Below are 22,929 nucleotides of genomic sequence, written 5' to 3'. Positions count from 1 at the left end.
CATAAATGTGCTTAAAGAGCTGAATGTTTCAATGTTTGAATGATTTCTGTCACTGAAAGTTTGCCGAAGTAGAAAGCTTGTAAAAAAAAATATACAGAAGAATAATAAACAAAGATTTGAAGAACAAAAGTGTGAATGCTTCACTAATTATAGTAAATACAAAAAGATCAACTGAAGGAGCGTCTGACTCCCAGCAGTAATCTTGATATAATGTACTTTTAGTTTTACTGCAATACTTTAACTACATCACTCTCATGATACTTATGTACTTTTACTGTAGTAGGATTTTTCATGCAGGACTTTTACTTGTAGTGGAGTACTTTTACATATCTGTATTGGTACTTGTACTGCAGTAAAGTATCTGATTACTTCTAAACCAGGACTGGAGAGATATTTTTCCACTTCCGGTTAATGCAGCGTTAGCGAGTACAGGTTTTATTTTGAAGTTGGTCATCGGAAGTGTAACGTGTGATTTCGTACCCTTGATGTTTCGGTGTCGGCGGCGACTGTCGGAGCCGCAAAGTTTGTCGAGTTTCTCCGCGTAACGTCGCTGTTCTCAGCCGGCAGCTGTTGTTAACAGCTGTTGAAATTTACTTTTTGTCTTGTTTGAAGTAGTTTTTATAAACTACAGGAGGACCTTTCTCGCTTTTACCAGCCGCTTTTTCTAAAGGAAGCGGCTGACAGAGACCGTGACTTTAACAGACGGGAAGCTAACCGAGCTAACTGCTAATCTGCCTGTGACAGCGCCGAAACTTGTTCGCAGCACCTTTTTCTGTTATTCTGCTTCTTTTTTTGAGAGCTTTTCGTTTTTTGTTTTATCGAATCTCACTGACCGAAACTTCCAAACTTTTAATTCAGTAAACGAAAATGGAGCCCGAAAGTAGCAGCTAGCAGTCAACCGTTAAAAGTTTCCGCTTTCTAAAAAAGTTCGCCCCACGGTTTCCGCCTGAGCCAGCTCTCGTTTATCTCTCCGGGGAGTTTTATCAGTCCGCCAGGATGCCCGGAGACTCCACCGTCAACTTTAACCTCCTTCACCGGACCTGTAAGCTGGTGGTGCTGCTCTGCTTCCTCCACATCTCCGTCACCGTCGTCTTCTACGTCCGCTCTCTGGACATCCGCTTCGCTTTCGTCCAGAACCAGCAGTCGCACGAACACACGGCCACACAGTCACACCGGCCCGGAGACACCGGAGACACCGGCCTCACCGGGGAGTCCGAGCCCAAGGCGGCCGAGAGCAAGACGGAGGGAGCGGCGGAGGTCCAGCCGGAGACGAAGGCAGAGGAACCGGGGGGAAAGGCAGAGGAGCCGGGGGAGAAGGTAGAGGAACCGGAGAAGGCGGCAGAGGAACCGCAGAAGGAGGCAGAGGAACCGGAGAAGAAGCTAGAAAAATGCCCTGAAACATCACCGCTGCTGGGTAAGACTCGGTCTCTGGTTGCAGGTTGTCAGAGGGATAAAAAAGGCTTCTTTTTTAAAACTAAAACTTCAACGATTAGTCGATTAATCAATTAGTTGATAGAAAGAAAATTAATTGACAACAACGTTGATAATCGACTAAAGGGACAGTATGTACTTTCCCGCAGTAGAAGGTCTAAAACCGACCAGACCTGTTTTATATTGTGTTGTGTTAAATTCTTGAATTATCCCAAATGTTTCCACCAATGTTCAAACCCAGAACCCTGCGGTGTTAATCAGGTGACGTCATGTCAGGCGTCATGTCTCCACATGTGTCAGTGTTGATTGTCCAGCAGAAGCTGCTATAAAGTCACTTTTTATCCAGTTTTAAGCCACATTTGTACGATACACTTTTTTTTAGATCTTTGTGGTTTTTTAACTGTCTTTTAACCCGATGAAGGATTTTAGTCATCGGACGTCTGGATCTTTAGATCTGAAGGAATCCTGATCAGGAGAAGAACTCCCATGATCCTACGCTACTTCACGACCTCATCAAACTTCATCTTGTGTTGTTTTGATTGAGAGACGCCTGCGGCAGAAATGACAGGTTCATAAACGTGATCATTTGCTGCACTAGGATACTGTAGTGAACGTTTCTCACCATTTCCTGATGACTTCTGATAGATCAAACAAATAGTCGATTAATCGATAATGAAAATCATTTGTCGTAGTCCTGTTTCTAACCACCAGCACGACACTGAGTTTATATTGATCCATTTTAAAGATTTTGGGACATTAAAGTAAATATTCACAGTGGCAGAGGAGGACTGTAAATCAGCTGTGATTGAAGATGTTATCAGCTGAGGTGTTACAGTCCAGAGTCCAGAGTGTAACCGTGACAGGAGGAGGTCTGGGTGTAGTTTCAGTAGCACCTTTTGAATACCTGAGTTAAAGGAACACAAACATGGCCGATCATTTCTTTAATTCAACAAAATACAGCAACATTTCCAAACAAAATCTCATCTAAAGGCAGAAAAGTTTCAGGAAATATAACTATGGTGATAATCTAACTATCAATACTGATCAATAATCTGTGAAAATGTCTCCAAACATCAGGTGTCAGTTTCTCTAAAGTCTCAGTTTTGCATCTTTTGTCACTTTGGACCCTGAGAAACTGCATTTTTCATTTGGCAACATTTAATATACAAAACAATCGATTCATTTAAAAAAATCATCATAAAATTAAAGTGATTATGAATCATTAGTTAGTAATCATCAGTCAGCCTGGATATCAACAGCTATTTAGATAATTGCTAATATCATTTTTTAAAGCAAATTTACCAAAATGTGACTGTCTGTTTCCTCCAGATGTGAGGATTTGCTGGTTTTCATATTTTTCTGTATTTATAAACTGAATGTTTTTGGGTTTTGGGTCGTTGGACCGACAGAAAGAGACATTTAAAGTCTAAAACCGAGCGGAGGACTGGAAATCAGTATTAAGATGTTTAAGATGCTGTCAGGTGAAAACTCACTGACACTAAAGGAGTGTCAACGTAAAGAATACCTGAATACAAAACACACCTGTTCTACCTGTTTGACGAGGCTCTAGTGTTTGTTCTGTCAGTGTGTTATTTACTCTTAACCTGAAGCTGCGGTTTGGAGTTTAGTTAAAGTCCAAATTACATTAAGAAATGTTCTTTCAGCCGAAAATCAAATGAATTTAAATACATTAATTGTTATTATTACTGCATTTTGTTATTATATTTTGTTACTGTTATTAAAATTAAGAAAAGGAAATATCAGAAATACTCCTTTTTGTTTTCTGTGTTTGATTGATAGCAGATGGAGGTGCGTGTAGGTGTCTGTGTTTGATTGACAGCAGATGGAGGGGCGTGTAGGTGTCTGTGTTTGATTGACAGCAGATGGAGGGGCGTGTCGGTGTCTGTGTTTGATTGACAGCAGATGGAGGGGCGTGTCAGTGTCTGTGTTTGATTGACAGCAGATGGAGGTGCGTGTAGGTGTCTGTGTTTGATTGACAGCAGATGGAGGGGCGTGTAGGTGTCTGTGTTTGATTGACAGCAGATGGAGGGGCGTGTAGGTGTCTGTGTTTGATTGACAGCAGATGGAGGGGCGTGTCGGTGTCTGTGTTTGATTGACAGCAGATGGAGGGGCGTGTCGGTGTCTGTGTTTGATTGACAGCAGATGGAGGTGCGTGTAGGTGTCTGTGTTTGATTGACAGCAGATGGAGGGGCGTGTAGGTGTCTGTGTTTGATTGACAGCAGATGGAGGGGCGTGTCGGTGTCTGTGTTTGATTGACAGCAGATGGAGGGGCGTGTCAGTGTCTGTGTTTGATTGACAGCAGATGGAGGTGCGTGTAGGTGTCTGTGTTTGATTGACAGCAGATGGAGGTGCGTGTAGGTGTCTGTGTTTGATTGATAGCAGCTGGAGGGGCGTGTAGGTGTCTGTGTTTGACAGCAGATGGAGGGGCGTGTAGGGGTCTGTGTTTGACAGCAGATGGAGGGGCGTGTAGGTGTCTGTGTTTGATTGACAGCAGATGGAGGGGCGTGTAGGTGTCTGTTTGATTGACAGCAGATGGAGGGGCGTGTAGGTGTCTGTTTGATTGACAGCAGATGGAGGGGCGTGTAGGGGTCTGTGTTTGATTGACAGCAGATGGAGGGGCGTGTAGGTGTCTGTGTTTGATTGACAGCAGATGGAGGGGCGTGTAGGTGTCTGTGTTTGATTGACAGCAGATGGAGGGGCGTGTAGGTGTCTGTGTTTGATTGACAGCAGATGGAGGGGCGTGTAGGGGTCTGTGTTTGACAGCAGATGGAGGGGCGTGTAGGGGTCTGTTTGATTGACAGCAGATGGAGGGGCGTGTAGGTGTCTGTGTTTGATTGACAGCAGATGGAGGGGCGTGTAGGTGTCTGTGTGTGATTGACAGCAGATGGAGGGGCGTGTAGGTGTCTGTGTTTGCTTGACAGCAGATGGAGGGGCGTGTAGGTGTCTGTGTTTAACAGCAGATGGAGGGGCGTGTAGGTGTCTGTGTTTGATTGACAGCAGATGGAGGGGCGTGTAGGTGTCTGTGTTTAACAGCAGATGGAGGGGCGTGTAGGTGTCTGTGTTTGATTGACAGCAGATGGAGGGGCGTGTAGGTGTCTGTGTGTGATTGACAGCAGATGGAGGGGCGTGTAGGTGTCTGTGTTTGCTTGACAGCAGATGGAGGGGCGTGTAGGTGTCTGTGTTTAACAGCAGATGGAGGGGCGTGTAGGTGTCTGTGTGTGATTGACAGCAGATGGAGGGGCGTGTAGGTGTCTGTGTTTAACAGCAGATGGAGGGGCGTGTAGGGGTCTGTTTGATTGACAGCAGATGGAGGGGCGTGTAGGTGTCTGTGTTTGATTGACAGCAGATGGAGGGGCGTGTAGGTGTCTGTGTGTGATTGACAGCAGATGGAGGGGCGTGTAGGTGTCTGTGTTTGATTGACAGCAGATGGAGGGTCGTGTAGGTGTCTGTGTTTAATAGCAGATGTGACTATGTAGACGTGTATTCTCTGTAATTATGTAAACTCGGGGGCGCCATCATGAAACCAACAAGTATAAAATATAAATCTCTGTTTTGGTTTCTGATTTTCTTCTCAGCATTGAACACAGGAAGTGATTTACAGAGCAGATACAGCACGTTGCTCAGTGAACATGAAGGTTTCTATATGAACTTCCTGCTGACAGATGCAGCAAAGCTCTGCACTATATAAGAGGAAGAAGAAGAAGAAGAGATCACTGAACACAGATGAGACTCTGCTAATTATTGTTATAAACATAAATAAACCATTTTGCAGGGCTGTAGCTACTGATCATTGTCATTATTGATTAACCGATTAGTTGTTTGGTGTATAAAACGTCAGAAAATGGTGAAAACTGTCCATCAGTCGTCTTGTCCACAACAAAGATCTTCAGTTTACTGTCATGGAGACCAGAGAAACCAGAACATGTTCACAGTTAAGAGGCTGGAATCAGAGAATGTGGGTTTAGTTCTACGACCTCGTTTAGGATCCGTTAGATTTGTTGTTGTTTTTTTTTTAAGAATTGTGATTCAGATTCAAGCTGAGACATGTTGAACCAGTCAGTTCTCTCTGGTGGACAAACTGTTTCTAAATGACTTCAGAGCCAGTTTACTGAAGCAGTCCTATGTTTAATCAGAGTCCCTCCCAGTCTAAAACCAGTTCCTCTGTTTAACACCCGGACGTACCTGCAAGCAGGATTTATGACATCACAGCTAGCTAAGAGCCAATCATGGTCCAGCATGCGTCACAAACACTGAGGGTGAACTTCACAGTGACGGAGGAAACATCTGGAGTTTTACATGATGGTTTATAATAATTCACATCGTTGTTCAGAGTGTTTTTATGTCTCCAGAGGACCTTCACAGAGGAACTGAGAAATGGTTTAAACACTGATGGTATGAAACCTGCTGCTGGTTTCTAACTGGTCCAACTGGAAGTGAAAGAGTTACCATGCTGTCAGGCTGGTTTCTGTGGTACTGAGTGTTTCTGGGTGTTTTCCACACGTTGAATAAGTGAACCAATCAGAGCGTAGGTAGAAGCTACTCCTCCTCCTCCTCCTCCTCCTCCTGCAGCTGTGATCCACGTCCTCCTATCAGCTGCTGTGGTTCAGTGCGTGTGAGGGGGAGGGGGGGGGGGGCAATGCTGCCATCTGATTGGCTGTTTCCGTGGTATCTGTAGGAAGAAGCAGCAGCTGACGGTGTTACGAGTGTTTCGGGAGTCAGACTGTAGGAACCCAGATGTTTCTCATCTGTCCGGCTCTGCTAAGTTTATATGTAGAAACACACTTTATAAAACCAATCAATACCCAGATCAATACCCAGATCAATACCCAGATCAATACCCATCCTCCTGTAGACTGTGCACGTTGTGATACCTCAGCTTGTTTTTATTGCTGCTCTGTGAGTCATTGAGCTGCTGAATCCTCTTGTGTTATTTTTAGTCGTGTCACTATAAACACGGTAACACGGAGCGACTTCTTGTGTCTAAATGACCTAAATACATAACTGGTGAAGGAAACGGCGTGACGCAGAGAGCGACTGTTTCCTGCTCCCAGCTCTCAGCTCAGGACTTCAACACAGTGAAGTCGAACCAGCGTGTCTGCCGTCCAGCTCGCTGTTTCCTCTACGACTCCGGCGCCGCCGCACCGCCACATCTTTTCTTTAATGGCAGAAATATAAACGCCAAGTATCCGTTCATTCGGAAATCAATAATCAATAAGCGTTTGGGAACCTTTGTGTCGTTGGTGGGGAAACCCTCGTCTCTGTAGGGTAGACCGTCAGCAGCCAATCAGAGTTTAGTTTGAGTTTGATGAACAGCAGCGTATAAACACGAGTCTTACAGGTGAAACATGACATCATGGTTTTATTATAACTGCAGTAATCTGACAGCAGATACGACCTGTCAGTTAAATAAACAAATCAATATGTTTGATTACATTCCTGAAGGTGTAAAACTATTGATCAGTGTAGAGGTGAGAATCATCACATGATTCGATTGATCACTACACATGAAAACTTTCTCGTCAATGAAGACGAGCAGTCGGATAAATCTGAACTTTTTATGTATGAAATGCTTTTAAACATCAAACTACAGCAGTGATTAATATAAAAAGCTGCACATTGTGTGTGTGTGTGTGTGTGTGTGTGTGAGATCCTCTTCAGTACATGAACATGATAAACGTGTGATGGTTACTGGACCGGCCGTCACCGGACGGTTCCGGCTGGACCGGCCGGACCGGCCGTCACTGACTCGGTCACCGGAAGGTTCCGGCGGTTTGATGCTGCGGTGTGTGTGACGGTCAGCCGCTGCGTCCGGTTACTGCAGGTTCGTCTCATCGAGCTCGTTATTGAGTCGTCAGCTGTGTTTTATGTAGATGAGCTGCAGGTTAACGGCGGCGTGCAGCGGTTGGCCGTCTGGGAGCCGTGATGTCATCAACATCACGTTATTATCTAACGTTTAGGTAATCGTCCTCCTCGCCATGAATCTGAGAATCTTTCCACACATCTGGATCAGTGTGAGGTATTGATCTGATGTGAACAACACTGAGGTGGAGAATGTGACTCCTGATCCTCTGCAGAGACGACGTCTCACTCTGCTGAGGTTGTTGGAACCACAGAAACACTCAGAGTGCACAGTGGTGATACAGAGTGGAGCCTCTTCACTACAGAGGATCTCTGATTGAATACAGACACACAATGACACACTACACACACACACACACACACACACACACAATGAAGGTTAATCAATGACGGCTGATAAGAAGTCAAAGTGTTGATCAGAAGCTTCTCTGTTCCCATCAGTGACGCACACACATTACACACACTACACACACATTACACACACTACACACACTACACACACTACACACACATTACACACACTACACACATTACACACACTACACACACATTACACACACTACACACACTACACACACTACACACACATTACACACACACTACACACACATTACACACACACTACACACACTACACACACACTACACACACTACACACACACTACACACACATTACACACACTACACACTATACACACTACACACACTACACACACTACACACACTATACACACTACACACACTACACACACTACACACACACTACACACACATTACACACACACTACACACACTACACACACACTACACACACATTACACACACTACACACTATACACACACACACTACACACACTACACACACTATACACACTACACACACTACACACTATACACACTACACACACTACACACTATACACACTATACACACTACACACACTACACACTACACACTATACACTATACACACACACACACACTACACACACTACACACACTATACACACTACACACACACTACACACTATACACACACACACACACTACACACACACTACACACACTACACACACTACACACACATTACACACACACTACACACACATTACACACACACTACACACACTACACACACTACACACACATTACACACACACTACACACACTACACACACTACACACACATTACACACACACTACACACACATTACACACACACTACACACACATTACACACACACTACACACACACTACACACACATTACACACACTACACACTACACACACTACACACACTATACACACTACACACACTACACACTATACACACTACACACACTACACACTATACACACTATACACACTACACACACTACACACTATACACACACACACACACTACACACACTACACACACTATACACACTACACACACACTACACACTATACACACACACACACACTACACACACTACACACTATACACACTACACACACTATACACACTACACACACTACACACTATACACACACACACACACTACACACACTACACACTATACACACTACACACACTATACACACTACACACACTACACACTATACACACTACACACTATACACACACACTACACACACTACACACACTATACACACTACACACACTACACACTATACACACACACACACACTACACACACTACACACTATACACACACACACACTACACACACTACACACTACACACACTACACACTATACACACACACACACACTACACACACTACACACTACACACACTACACACTATACACACACACACACACTACACACACTACACACACTATACACACTACACACACTACACACTATACACACACACACACACTACACACACTACACACACACTACACACAGACACACATCTCTGGTGAACGTGTGTGTGTGTTTGTGTTAAATGTGTTTGTGAAGTTTTAGCAGCAGACGTGAAGTCGAGTCGTCTGTTTGTCTGACTTTGATCCTGCTGGATGTTTCCTCAGCTGTGACCCCCCCCCCCCCCCGGTGTCGTCTGAGTGGTGTTTAATGAACCCTGGACTATATAGTTGTCTCTTCAGCAGTGAATCTGTTCTATAACTGTGTTTGGATTCTTTTCTAAAGATAAACGTGTCTCTGTCTGCAGAGAGAAGCAGGAAGTCTGCAGAGCGCTGAGACATGAAACAAAGGTCTGCAGCAGGAAGGGTTGCAGTTTAGTGGTTTGTGTGAGGCAGCGGGCTGCCGGGGGGCTGCAGGGTTACTTCATGTGTTTGTTGCTGGAAACATGTGCTGACGAGTTTAAAAACGACTCAATTAAACATCAGTTATTACGCTCAGAACGATGAAACGGGGTCAAACCTGAACCTGAACCTGAACCTGAACCTGAACCTCCCGGCGGCGTCGTTTCCTCTGAAGTCTGCGTGTTTGTGCTGAACTGACACGTCACTGAACGGGCAGAGATCCGCCGGACTTCAGAGTCGCTGAGAGCTCCGACGGCAGTGAACGCACCACACGTGGTCGCAGACATGAATGTGAGCTGTTTCAGCAACAACTGCAGCAGATGTGTGTGTGTCGTGTGTGTTTTGTCGGGATGGAAAAGTACCAGCTTCAGTAAATGTGTGTCTGTGTGTTAACGAGCTGGTTGGACTCTTTCTGCTTCCAACATATTTGTCTGATTACACACTGACGGAGGAAAAAACTGTCTGCTGCTGGAAGAACTCACGTCTGCTGCCCTGCTGCTTGTAATTATAATCCATCATATCCCTAAATAGTCACATCCCATCCTTAATTAGACTGTGACCTGTTTTAGACGTCCAGAGAGAGAATGAAGCTGTGTTTCAGCTGATCGGCCCCGATCAATCTCATATACCAGTTACACACACAGACAGTAACGTTACACACACACACACACACACACACACACACACACACACACACAGGCGTTCTTACAACATAGAAAATCAGAATCAGTGCTTCTCTATTGATCACGGGTCACAATTGTGGGTGATGTTTGATTGTCGTGCCTCTGGTTTCAGTGGGTCCCCTGCGGGTGGAGTTTAACACTCCCGTCAGCCTGGAGCAGATTAAGAAGGACAACCCCAACCTGCAGCCGGGCGGACGCTCCAGACCGAAAGACTGCGTGGCGCTGCAGAAGGTCGCCATCATCATCCCCTTCCGCAAACGAGACGAACACCTCAAGTACTGGCTGTACTACCTGCACCCCATCCTGCAGAGGCAGCAGCTGGACTACGGAGTCTACGTCATCAACCAGGTACCGCCACACCCCGCCTCTACCTGTGTGATGTCACTGTGATGTCAGCAGGAAGCCTGAACACAAACTGACGTGATGTTAGAGATTTAATAACTAGACGTCAGACAGGAAACACAGACAAGTGTCTTTATGTCCAGATGCTGTAAATATGAATGAAAACATGTTTATTTATGTTATTTATCTCATTGATTTGCACTTGTTTAATTGCAGCTCAGTGTGAGAGTCTCTACTGGTCGGCTAGTTTCTGCTCTGCTCTGTGTGTTTGGCGGGGGGGGCGGGGCTTAGCTTCTCCTCCACACACACACACACACACACACGGAGCAGAGCAGAGACAGCTGCAGGGAAACGCTGTGCAGCTGTTTGATAACCTGGTTTTACAGAACTACAGGCTGAGCTACAACCCTCACCTGTGGTTGGCCTGGACGTGTGTCAGTCAGGAAACAGGCAGCCAATCAGAAGAGAGCATAAAACAGGCTGAGTGAGACGGAGGAGCAGCATCCTTCTCTCACACACACCTGTAACCACGAGCTGTTTCACCACAAGACACGCTCACGTTTGTAAATATTAAAGTGAGAGATTGATTGACGGACTGTTTCACACTGAGTGTGTTGTAGTGTGTGTGTAGTGTGTGTGTGTTGTGTGTGTTGTGTGTGTATTGTGTGTCGTGTGTGTGTGTTGTAGTGTGTGTATTGTGTGTGTAGTGTGTGTAGTGTGTGTGTGTGTGTGTATAGTGTGTGTGTGTAGTGTGTGTATAGTGTGTGTGTGTAGTGTGTGTAGTGTGTGTATTGTGTGTCGTGTGTGTGTGTTGTAGTGTGTGTATTGTGTGTGTAGTGTGTGTAGTGTGTGTGTGTGTGTGTATTGTGTGTAGTGTGTGTATAGTGTGTGTGTGTAGTGTGTGTGTAGTGTGTGTGTGTGTGTGTATAGTGTGTGTGTGTAGTGTGTGTGTGGTGTGTGTGTGTAGTGTGTGTATAGTGTGTGTAGTGTGTGTGTAGTGTGTGTGTGTGTGTGTATAGTGTGTGTGTGTAGTGTGTGTGTGTAGTGTGTGTGTGTGTGTGTATAGTGTGTGTGTGTAGTGTGTGTGTGTGTGTGTATAGTGTGTGTGTATAGTGTGTGTAGTGTGTGTGTAGTGTGTAGTGTGTGTGTGTAGTGTGTGTAGTGTGTGTGTGGTGTGTGTTGTTTTCTGGTCTCGTTGGTCTTCCAGACGTCTTGAAAGGTTCCAGTTTGTGTTGTTGGTTGATCTCTGGATCCTGTTGGACAGGAAGAGGTCAGAGGTCAGAGGTCAGAGGTCAGAGATCTGCTGCTGCAGGAGACGTCTGAAGTCAATCACAGCTTCATGTTGTGCTCCGTGTGCTCCACTAACATGCTCACACTGAGCAGCAGCAGCAGCAGCAGCTGAGGATCATGGGTACTGTAGTATTTAGAGCTACTGACAGGAAGTCAGCTGTCTGACCTGGAACACGGTTTCTGTCTCCTGACGGCACAGCAGCAGGCGTGAGGAGACGTCAGCGTCTTATAAAGTTCATTATCATTATTATTATTATTATTATTATTATCATTATTATTATTATTATTATGCTGGTAATTCGGCTTCTTTCTGCTGTGTTTTTCTTCTTCTTCTACTGTTTTTCTCTTTGCTACTAACAGAAAGCAGCTGCTCAGCTCAGTGTGAATGTATTTCTGGTTACGGAGGAGAATCTAAACGTGCTGCCTGAGTGAAAGCTGATATCAGCTGACTGATGATTGTTATGATCAGCTGTTCACATCTTTCACTAACACACGTCATGCTGTTTGTCGTGTGAACTCACACTTCCTGTTTTAATCTGCACGAGCTCAACCGGCGACTGAACTCTGGTCAGTTTGTCCAATAAAGTTTTATTCAAACAAGATGATGTTAATAAAAGCAGACAGATCAGATTCAACATCACTACAGGTCATATCAGCAGCCATGTTGGAAACCCAGCAGAGCATTGATCGATCAGCCGATTGATCAGCTGATTGATCAGCTGATTGATCAGATGTTGATACGTTAAACTGAGGCTGATTGTAAAGTCAAAGGAGATGAAGATGTCCAGAGTCTGTCTGGCTTTAGCAGGTTTCCCTCCCAGTTTGACCAGTAATCATTAGATATTGATTAAAAATACCAACACACAGTAGCGTTCACAGTAGCAAGAAGAGAAGTGAAACCAATATTCTCACATTAATGAAACGAGGTCGATAGTGAATCATAGACGACCAATATCAAAGAATTACAGTCACTTAGAAGTAGTTTCCCTCTGAGGATCAATAAAGTGATCAATCTCTCTGATCCCAGTAACACTGAGGCCTCTGCATCAGGACACCATGTGTTATTATTATTATTATTATTATTATTATTATTATTATTATTATTATTAGTGTCATCAGGTTTGAAATAAGAAGTTGAGCCTCAGCATGTTCAGACGTTTCATCATCGGCTCTTCTTCTTCTTCTTCTTCTTCTTCTTCTTCTTCTTCTTCTTCTTCTTCTTCTTCTTCTTCTTCTTCTTCTTCTTCTTCTTCTTCTCCAGCTGATTCTGTTTGTTTGTGACTGACATGTGTTTCTTCTCTCTCCTGTCTGTGTCCTTCCTTCCTCCTGTATTTCACCTTCCTCCTCCTCCTCCTCCTCCTCCCTCTGCATGTCAGGCATTTCTGACCAATGGCTGTGGTCGCTGGAGCCGCTGAGACACGCCTCCCTGCTTGGTCTCAGCCAATAGCTGCTTCATGTTGGCTGAGGGGGGGTCACTCTGGTAATACGGGCTTCTTTCTATCTGCTTCTACTGTTTTCTTTTTTCTCCCAGCAGAAAGCAGCACAGTGTGGATGTATGTTACACATGTTATATATGCTGATATCAGTCCGATGCTTTGTGTCAAAGTCTTTGTGCATTTTTAACACAACAAAGAAGAAAGCAGGAGTTTATTTTTCCCACGCTGAAGCTGAAGACGTCTCACCTGTTCAGGTACACGCTGTGAGTTTATTGAAGGAGAACCAGAAGAATCAGAAACATGTCGAGGCGGCAGCGCTGTCAGCCCCGCAGCTGGTAAACACAACACATCACACCTGAGAGCTCCTCACAGGTGTTGGTTGCCAAGCAACCTGTGGTCTGTTTACAGCTCCGTGCAGTGCAGCCAGCTGGCTGTCATGGAAACCTGACGAGGAGTCGTGATGCGTCACAGACCTCCGATCAGTGCACACACCTGACTGCAGCTTCACTGACAAACCACGCACACACACCTGAGCTGTGAGGCGTTCAGGGACTCTGACACGTGAAGACCAGGTCCAGTAGCATCTCACTGACTCACAGATGTGCGACAGACACACCTGCAGAGTGCAGGAGAGCAGAACTACTACTTTGTGTTAGTTTGAGTTGAACTTGCATCACTGTTCCTCTCTCTGTCTGCAGTCTTTGTTCTGCACATGCTCACATGTAACCTGCGTTCTCCAGGAGAAATTAACCAGGAAACCAGGCGTCTCTGATCCTCTGATAACACAGCAGGTTAATAAATTAGCTGACAAATAAACACTGACGGTCATTAACGTTTTCCAGAGAATATAATAAAGATAAATGTTGTAGACTTTGGTCGGAGTGAGTGTTGTCATGTCAACAGAAACAAGTTTCAGTAACTCAAACCGTACCTGCATCAGGAGAACTTCAGTACCGTCTCTGTTGGAGAGCTAGCTTAGCTCCCAGTTAGCTTGAATTAAAGGACAAGTTCACAGTGTTTCCAGTGTGTTTTAACAGTCAGGTTCCCAAATGAACTCAACAGTTAGGAGTGGCTGAGGCCTTCGCGCAAGTTGCCAAACACAGTCGTCAAAGCAACGGGCATAAATTCCTTACAGCCGCTGTTACGCAACATCTAGTTGAGCAGATGGTTCCATTCAGCGCTGCCCAGGAGGAAAACCTGCTTCTCACACTGCTGTCCTGAAAATGCACCACGCAGTAAAGGCATCGGTCAGAAGAGAGCTCCAGAATGTCGACTACTTCTCTGCCACAACATGACTCCTTTATATGAGACACAGAGGCTCTGAGGAGCACACAGTGCGCTCTCTCACAGCTGGCTGACGAGCTCCAAAACCCCCAGAACAGCCTCATACTGGTGAGATATAAATAGATATATTAGTCTATTAGCTTTATTATAGGCAAGTTTATTAATCACCAAACTGTAGTTCACATCCAATAAGATACTTTTGATTTAGGCTACATTCAAGTTCATCACCAAACGCCTCCCAAAGCATCTAATGGCAGTTAGATTATTATTCATTTAAAATGTAGCCTATATTGTTATTTTGTTAATTACTAAATAGATAAAGGCTCATTTCAGTTCAGTAATTTAACGGCTAATACTGCGTTACGAGAGGGAGCACCAAGCAGAAGATGGTGGACAGAGTCTTGGACCGGCGACACCAGCATCTAATCACCAGCTGGCAGGACATCGCCGTCGCTGAGTCTGTGAACGCCGCCTTCAAACCTGCGTCTGAGTTTATGGATCTGCTGTCTGGTGAAAACGATGTTAGCATCACATCAGTCAAACCCGTCCCGAAACTCCTGACTGGAGATGTTCTGAAACCGTCAGACGAGGACGCCGCCTTGACATCGAACATCAAGACGTGCCGTGTTCTCGAGGAGAAGTACAATCCTTTTGGCAAAGGCCTGCCTGCTGGATCCTGGATATATGAGGCATCATATCAATGACAGGGAGGAGACAAAATACGCACTCATGGAAGAGATGCAGGACGGACGGTGTGCTGCTAATGCATCAGTGGTTGGAGACAAAGAGTCCTCCGTGCAAGCGATGGCTACCTGCAGCAAAGAAGACGACTCTCGGAGACCTGCTGATGTCACTGGCTGGAGCAGCTACCTGCCAGAGGAGCCCGTAGTCTCCAACGCAGATCCACTCGCCTGGTGGTGCAACAACCACAGTAGATCTCCTCTGCTCTCTAAAGTCGCCTGCAGGTACATGTGCGTTTGTGCCACGTTCACACCATCAGAGATGGTTTTTAGTCCTGACAGGAACATTGTTAGTCCTCTCTGATCCTCTCTGAAACCACATGAGGTCAACATGTTGGTTTCTCTAACAAATAGAGGCTATCCTTCTTACTTCATTAAGACTGTGTTCTGTTGTGATTTGCACTTAAAAGAATTAGCCTGAAAATGTTTTATTTATTTTTGTTTGACAGTCTATATCTAGCCTTAAACAAGTGTTTAATTCTTTTTAAAACCGTCATCTTTGTCATGTAAAAAGCAACAAAATACATAATAGCCCAACAGTAAAGCTTATTTATATAACACTTAAATCAGGAGAAATTGCACTAAGAAGAAATGTCTCAAGATATTTATTTTCTTGGCAAAACAAAAAACACAACAAGGCTATCTAGCTAAGTCGCCACCATCAAACTACGGATCAGAAAGTAAACAGAACTAATAATGAAAGATAACTCCTCTGTGGAAGCTACTCACACATGAACATGGATTTCTAGATTCAGCAACCAGAACACACTAACAGGGAGCGTCTATATGCTGGGAAACAGGTGGAAACATTATTATAAACAATCATTAGACTATGACGGTATTGGCTTCCCAACACTGTGGGCAGAGGAGAAAGAGAGCATCCTGGATAGCTCCATAGCTGCTCTCTGCAGCAGGATCAGCACCTCGGAGAGCGCCGCGGTGCACAGTCGTGACAATTATCACATACACCACGTACACCACATACACCTCATACACCTCATACACCTCATACACCACATACACCTCACACACCTCATACACCTCGTACACCTCGTACACCACGTACACCACATACACCTCATACACCTCATACACCACATACACCTCATACACCTCACACACCTCATACACCTCATACACCACATACACCACATACACCTCACACACCTCATACACCTCGTACACCACGTACACCACATACACCTCATACACCACATACACCTCATACACCTCATACACCACATACACCTCATACACCACATACACCACATACACCTCATACACCACATACACCACATACACCACATACACCTCGTACACCTCGTACACCTCGTACACCACGTACACCACGTACACCTCATACAGCTCATACACCTCATACACCACATACACCACATACACCACATACACCACATACACCTCATACACCACGTACACCACGTACACCTCGTACACCACGTACACCACGTACACCACGTACACCACATACACCTCATACACCTCATACACCTCATACACCTCATACACTACATACACCACATACACCTCATACACCACGTACACCTCACACACCACATACACCACATACACCTCATACACCACATACACCACATACACCTCATACAGCTCATACACCACATACACCACGTACACCACGTACACCTCATACAGCTCATACACCTCATACACCACATACACCACATACACCTCATACACCACATACACCTCATACAGCTCATACACCTCATACACCACATACACCACATACACCTCATACAGCACATACACCTCATACACCACATACACCACATACACCTCATACACCACATACACCACATACACCTCATACAGCTCATACACCTCATACACCTCATACACCTCATACACCACGTACACCTCGTACACCTCGTACACCACGTACACCACGTACACCTCATACACCTAATACAGCTCATACACCTCATACACCTCATACACCACATACACCACATACACCACATACACCTCATACAGCTCATACACCTCATACACCTCATACACCACATACACCACATACACCACATACACCTCATACACCACATACACCACATACACCTCATACAGCTCATACACCACATACACCACATACACCACATACACCTCATACAGCTCATACACCACATACACCACATACACCACATACACCTCATACACCACGTACACTGTATTTGATATGTATGTATTGTATGTATGTATTTAATATTTATCTGTATAGGGTAAACTTTTATTTATCTTTATAGCATCCAAATGATTCAAAAACAACCTAAAAGCTGATATGTCAGTGTTGTGTTCACTACTTGTTTCTGATGGAAACTTTGGTTACTGCACGTTTGAATATGACTCTTTATACTGAAGGGATGTAACAGTTTGACTATAAAGAGGACAAAGTGTTTCTAATGTTTCATGTCTTTTAACCTGAAGGTGAAGTAAGTGTGAGCAGGTGCTGACTTCAGGTGTGTTTGTGTTTGAATCAGGACGGAGAACAGATATTTAACCGAGCCAAGCTGCTGAACGTGGGCTACACCGAGGCTCTGAAGGAGTACGACTACGAGTGTTTCATCTTCAGCGACGTCGACCTGATCCCCATGGACGACCGCAACACCTACAAGTGTTTCAGCCAGCCGCGACACCTGTCTGTGTCCATGGACAAGTTCGGCTTCAGGTGAGACCACACCTGTTATTGCTGTTTCATCTGGACTGAGGCTCAAACAAACCCTCCAGATATGTTTCAAGACATAAAAATACTCAGCTTTGAATAATAATGTGTGTCTTATGTGGTCTTTCCACAAAAAAGTGTAACCTGGTTAGAAACTCTGCTCCGTTTCCCTCGTTAAAAACTCCAGAGTCTCTAAATATTGTTGATTTCTAAAGTTTTCCTGCAGGACATGCAGATGGATTTGAGAAGTTGACATTTGGAGTAAAGAAGGAGAAGAAGAAGTGAAATCCTGCTACTATAGTTTGTTTACGTAGCCTCCGGAGCCGGAGGAAGCTTCCTGCAGCTGACCAATCAGAACAGAGCGGTCTCATCAGGAGGCGGGGCTTAAAGAGACAGGAGCTAAAACGGCCTGTTAGAGACAGAGGCTGAACTGAGGGGCTGCATAAAGGACCAGTAGAAGATCAATAAGCAGGTTTTATTCCAGTAGAGCCCCAGAATATAAATATAGAGGCTGGAGATGAGCAGAATATGAGTCCTTTATAGACAGACAGAGCAGGAGAAGTAAAAGACTGTGTGTGTGTGTGTGTGTGTGTGTGTGTGTGTGTGTGTGTGTGTGTGTGTGTGTGTGTGTGTGTGTGTTGTGGTTCAGTGTATAAGGTTGAGTCAGTTGAAGCTGGGTGTGTGACAGACTGGAGGAAACACTGATGTTGTCTCATCACCTGCTGTTATCAGCTGTTCACACAGACTGCAGTCAAGCTAACACTGCGTTCACATCACAGGCCTTAAAGTCCCAGTCCAGCTTTAATCCTGCGTCCCCGTGTTCATCCTTCCTTTATCTCTTGTTCAACGCCAAATATACGTCCAAAACCCAGTATCCCAGTATTTCTACATCAAAGTCGTGTCTTCTCTCTTCCTGTAAAACGGTTTCAGATGTTTGATGATTCATGCTGAACTCTGTAAGCCCCGCCCACGTTTTAGCAGTCCAATCAAATGTGAAGGATCTGATTTAATCCCTTACTGGACAAATACTGGGTTTCACTGGGAGATACTTGTGTTGATGGTTCAGATTCATCTGAAACGTGAGCTGCGTTCATTCAAGAACAACAACCAGTTCTCCCAGTTTGTCTCGATTACAAGTTAAAGGTCCCAACAGATGTGTCTGTGGTTGCCGTCCTCCATGTTTGTTGTTGTTGGGCTGTGAGATGACGACAGGCGACCTGCAGAGTCTGATGTGAGTTCTGACGGCGGCCGCACAGCCAGAGATCAGATATCAATAACATCTGATATGAAAACATCAGAAGAAGAAGAAGAGACGTCTGCGTCGCTTCATCCTGTCGCACATTTAGAAACAGTCTGAACATATTTTAGCTTGTTAATCATGTGACAGGAAATGTCCCCGCATGCAGCCTGTTACGCTGACAGTGATGATGATGATGATGATGATGATGATGAGGATGTCACCATGTTGGGTGGATCAACTGTGGCTTCAAGTTCACTTCCTGTCGTTGTGGGACGGAGTGGGAGCGTCCCAGCACACACACACACTTCTCCTCCTCCTCACACCGCTTCATATCCAAAGCCTAGTGTATCCCACAATGCACCACGGCGTATTGCGCAACATGTGACAGATACACAGAGAGGGATGAACCCAGTGTGTTCAGGAAATCAGGAAGTGCTGACAGAGACACCACAGAGGAAGAGATCTGCTCTCAAACGCCACCATCTGCCAGGCTCCTCACTTCCTGTTTCCTGTACACACACACACACACTCACACATACGCACACTCACGCACGCACACACACTCACACATATGCACACGCACACACACTCACGCACACACACACATGCACACACTCACACATACGCACACGCGCGCACACACACACAGACGCACACACTCACACATACGCACACGCGCGCACACACACAGACGCACACGCACACATACACACGCACATGCGCGCACATGCGCGCACACACACAGACACACACTCACATACGCACACACGCACGCGCGCACACACACACACTCACACACAGTAAGTTGAAGTTTGTCCTTCACGTCCTGTTGTTCAGTCAGACCTGCTGGTCAGCTGATGCTGGTCAGCTGATGCTGGTCAGCTGATGAACTTGAGAGCAACAGCTGAAGCAGCGATATGATTGGCTGCTGGAGGAGACAGTTTGACCAATCAGAAACGTTTATCTTGTTTTCGTAAACATGTCCAGCAGGTTTCACTGCGTCGTCTTCAGATTCTCTCACATACAGGAAGTTCCTGTCTGGTCTCATATTGATCACAGAACAGAAAGGTGATCAGGGTGTATTGATGACGTGTGTCTGTGTCTGCAGGTTACCGTATAATCAGTATTTTGGAGGCGTTTCCTCGATGAGTAAAGAACAGTACCTGAAGATCAACGGCTTCCCCAACAACTACTGGGGCTGGGGAGGAGAGGACGACGACATCTACAACAGGTACACGCCTCCCCGTCGCCATGACAACAGTCACATGTCACACATGAAACTCACAAATGTAACATAAAGACATCAAACACCGACGATCTGGTTTAATCAGTTTATAAAACATCAGAGTGTCACATGACGTCGTCAAAACCCAAAATATTCACTTTACTACGATCAATGATCAACTAATCAATCAATCAATTCATCGTTGCAGCTGTAAACAGTAAACAACTCATTGATCGTTCTGCTGCCAAACTGATCAAAGATTACATTTAATGATCCAAACATCATAAAAACAAGATGATATATGATTGATTGATTGATTGATTGATTGATTGATTGATTGATTGATTACTGTCAGGTCAGTGACAAAACGACCAACAGTTTAAAAACAATAGATGTATTGATGATGACGGTAATCTATAGATGTATTGATGACGGTAATCTATAGATGTATTGATGACGGTAATCTATAGATGTATTGATGATGATGTAATCTATAGATGTATTGATGATGACAGTAATCTATAGATGTATTGATGATGACGTAATCTATAGATGTATCGATGATGACGTAATCTATAGATGTATTGATGATGACAGTAATCTATAGATGTATTGATGATGACGTAATCTATAGATGTATTGATGATGACAGTAATCTATAGATGTATTGATGATGACGTAATCTATAGATGTATTGATGATGACAGTAATCTATAGATGTATTGATGATGATGTAATCTATAGATGTATTGATGATGATGTAATCTATAGATGTATTGATGACGGTAATCTATAGATGTATTGATGACGGTAATCTATAGATGTATTGATGATGACAGTAATCTATAGATGTATTGATGATGATGTAATCTATAGATGTATTGATGACGGTAATCTATAGATGTATTGATGATGACAGTAATCTATAGATGTATTGATGACGGTAATCTATAGATGTATTGATGATGACAGTAATCTATAGATGTATTGATGATGACGTAATCTATAGATGTATTGATGATGACAGTAATCTATAGATGTATTGATGATGATGTAATCTATAGATGTATTGATGATGACAGTAATCTATAGATGTATTGATGATGATGTAATCTATAGATGTATTGATGACGGTAATCTATAGATGTATTGATGATGGCAGTAATCTATAGATGTATTGATGATGACGTAATCTATAGATGTATTGATGATGACGTAATCTATAGATGTATTGATGATGACAGTAATCTATAGATGTATTGATGATGACGTAATCTATAGATGTATTGATGATGTAATCTATAGATGTATTGATGATGACGTAATCTATAGATGTATTGATGATGATGTAATCTATAGATGTATTGATGATGACGTAATCTATAGATGTATTGATGATGATGTAATCTATAGATGTATTGATGATGACGTAATCTATAGATGTATTGATGATGACGTAATCTATAGATGTATTGATGATGACAGTAATCTATAGATGTATTGATGATGACGTAATCTATAGATGTATTGATGACGGTAATCTATAGATGTATTGATGACGTCTCCTGAGTTTAGAAACTATTTGTTTTATTTAATCGTTCTTTAATCAGGCAGCTTCACTGATCTGTTGTCACCAGTCAGAAACAACAACAACAACAACAACAACAACAACAACAGTCATAGAAACATCAGATATTAAAGCTTGAGGACTGTTTTGATTCCATCTGGAAGCTGCAGACGTGTTAATCAGCTGTTCAGTCTGTGACTGATGAAGCGTCCTCGTGATCCAGCACACGACCTTCTCTCAGTTTCACTAAACTAGTGAATAAACATGGAGGACAGCAGGTCACATGATCACATGATCACAGAGCTGAAGAATCTCAGACCAATGAGAGAACAGTATCTGATGGGTCACATGATGCAGAGCGTGATCATGTGACCTCCTCGGTTTCACAGCTGCTTCTGTTCAGATGAAGATAAAACTCATCATCAGTCAGGTTATTGATCAGAGTCAGTCAGGTTATTGATTAGAATCAGTCAGGTTATTGATCAGAGTCAGTCAGGTTATTGATTAGAGTCAGTCAGGTTATTGATCAGAATCAGTCAGGTTATTGATCAGAGTCAGTCAGGTTATTGATCAGAATCAGTCAGGTTATTGATCAGAGTCAGTCAGGTTATTGATCAGAATCAGTCAGGTTATTGATTAGAGTCAGTCAGGTTATTGATCAGAATCAGTCAGGTTATTGATCAGAGTCAGTCAGGTTATTGATCAGAATCAGTCAGGTTATTGATTAGAGTCAGTCAGGTTATTGATCAGAATCAGTCAGGTTATTGATTAGAGTCAGTCAGGTTATTGATTAGAGTCAGTCAGGTTATTGATTAGAGTCAGTCAGGTTATTGATTAGAG

The 22,929-nt window shown here is 44.0% G+C and overlaps 2 protein-coding genes and 1 pseudogene across 2 annotated transcripts in view; 2 read left to right on the top strand and 1 right to left on the bottom strand.

Moving 5' to 3' along the window:
- Positions 1–22,929, top strand: part of LOC121901528 (NLR family CARD domain-containing protein 3-like) — a 481,268-nt gene that overhangs the window by 142,053 nt on the left and 316,286 nt on the right. The gene's annotated exons all lie outside the window — the stretch shown is intronic.
- Positions 1–22,929, bottom strand: part of LOC121901527 — a 118,335-nt pseudogene that overhangs the window by 48,654 nt on the left and 46,752 nt on the right.
- Positions 465–22,929, top strand: part of b4galt1l (DP-Gal:betaGlcNAc beta 1,4- galactosyltransferase, polypeptide 1, like) — a 25,608-nt gene continuing 3,143 nt past the window's right edge. The window contains exons 1-4 of the mRNA XM_042418385.1: positions 465–1,414; positions 10,383–10,618; positions 17,876–18,063; positions 20,406–20,528. Coding sequence (XP_042274319.1) covers positions 997–1,414; positions 10,383–10,618; positions 17,876–18,063; positions 20,406–20,528 — 965 coding nt within the window. The 5' untranslated portion in view covers positions 465–996. The remainder of the gene's footprint in view (positions 1,415–10,382; positions 10,619–17,875; positions 18,064–20,405; positions 20,529–22,929) is intronic.

Source organism: Thunnus maccoyii, chromosome 8 (genome assembly GCF_910596095.1).
Source record: "Thunnus maccoyii chromosome 8, fThuMac1.1, whole genome shotgun sequence".
In the NCBI taxonomy this organism is placed as follows: domain Eukaryota; kingdom Metazoa; phylum Chordata; class Actinopteri; order Scombriformes; family Scombridae; genus Thunnus; species Thunnus maccoyii.
Note: the sequence above shows the minus strand (reverse complement) of the source record. Positions and strands in the feature narration are given on the sequence as shown.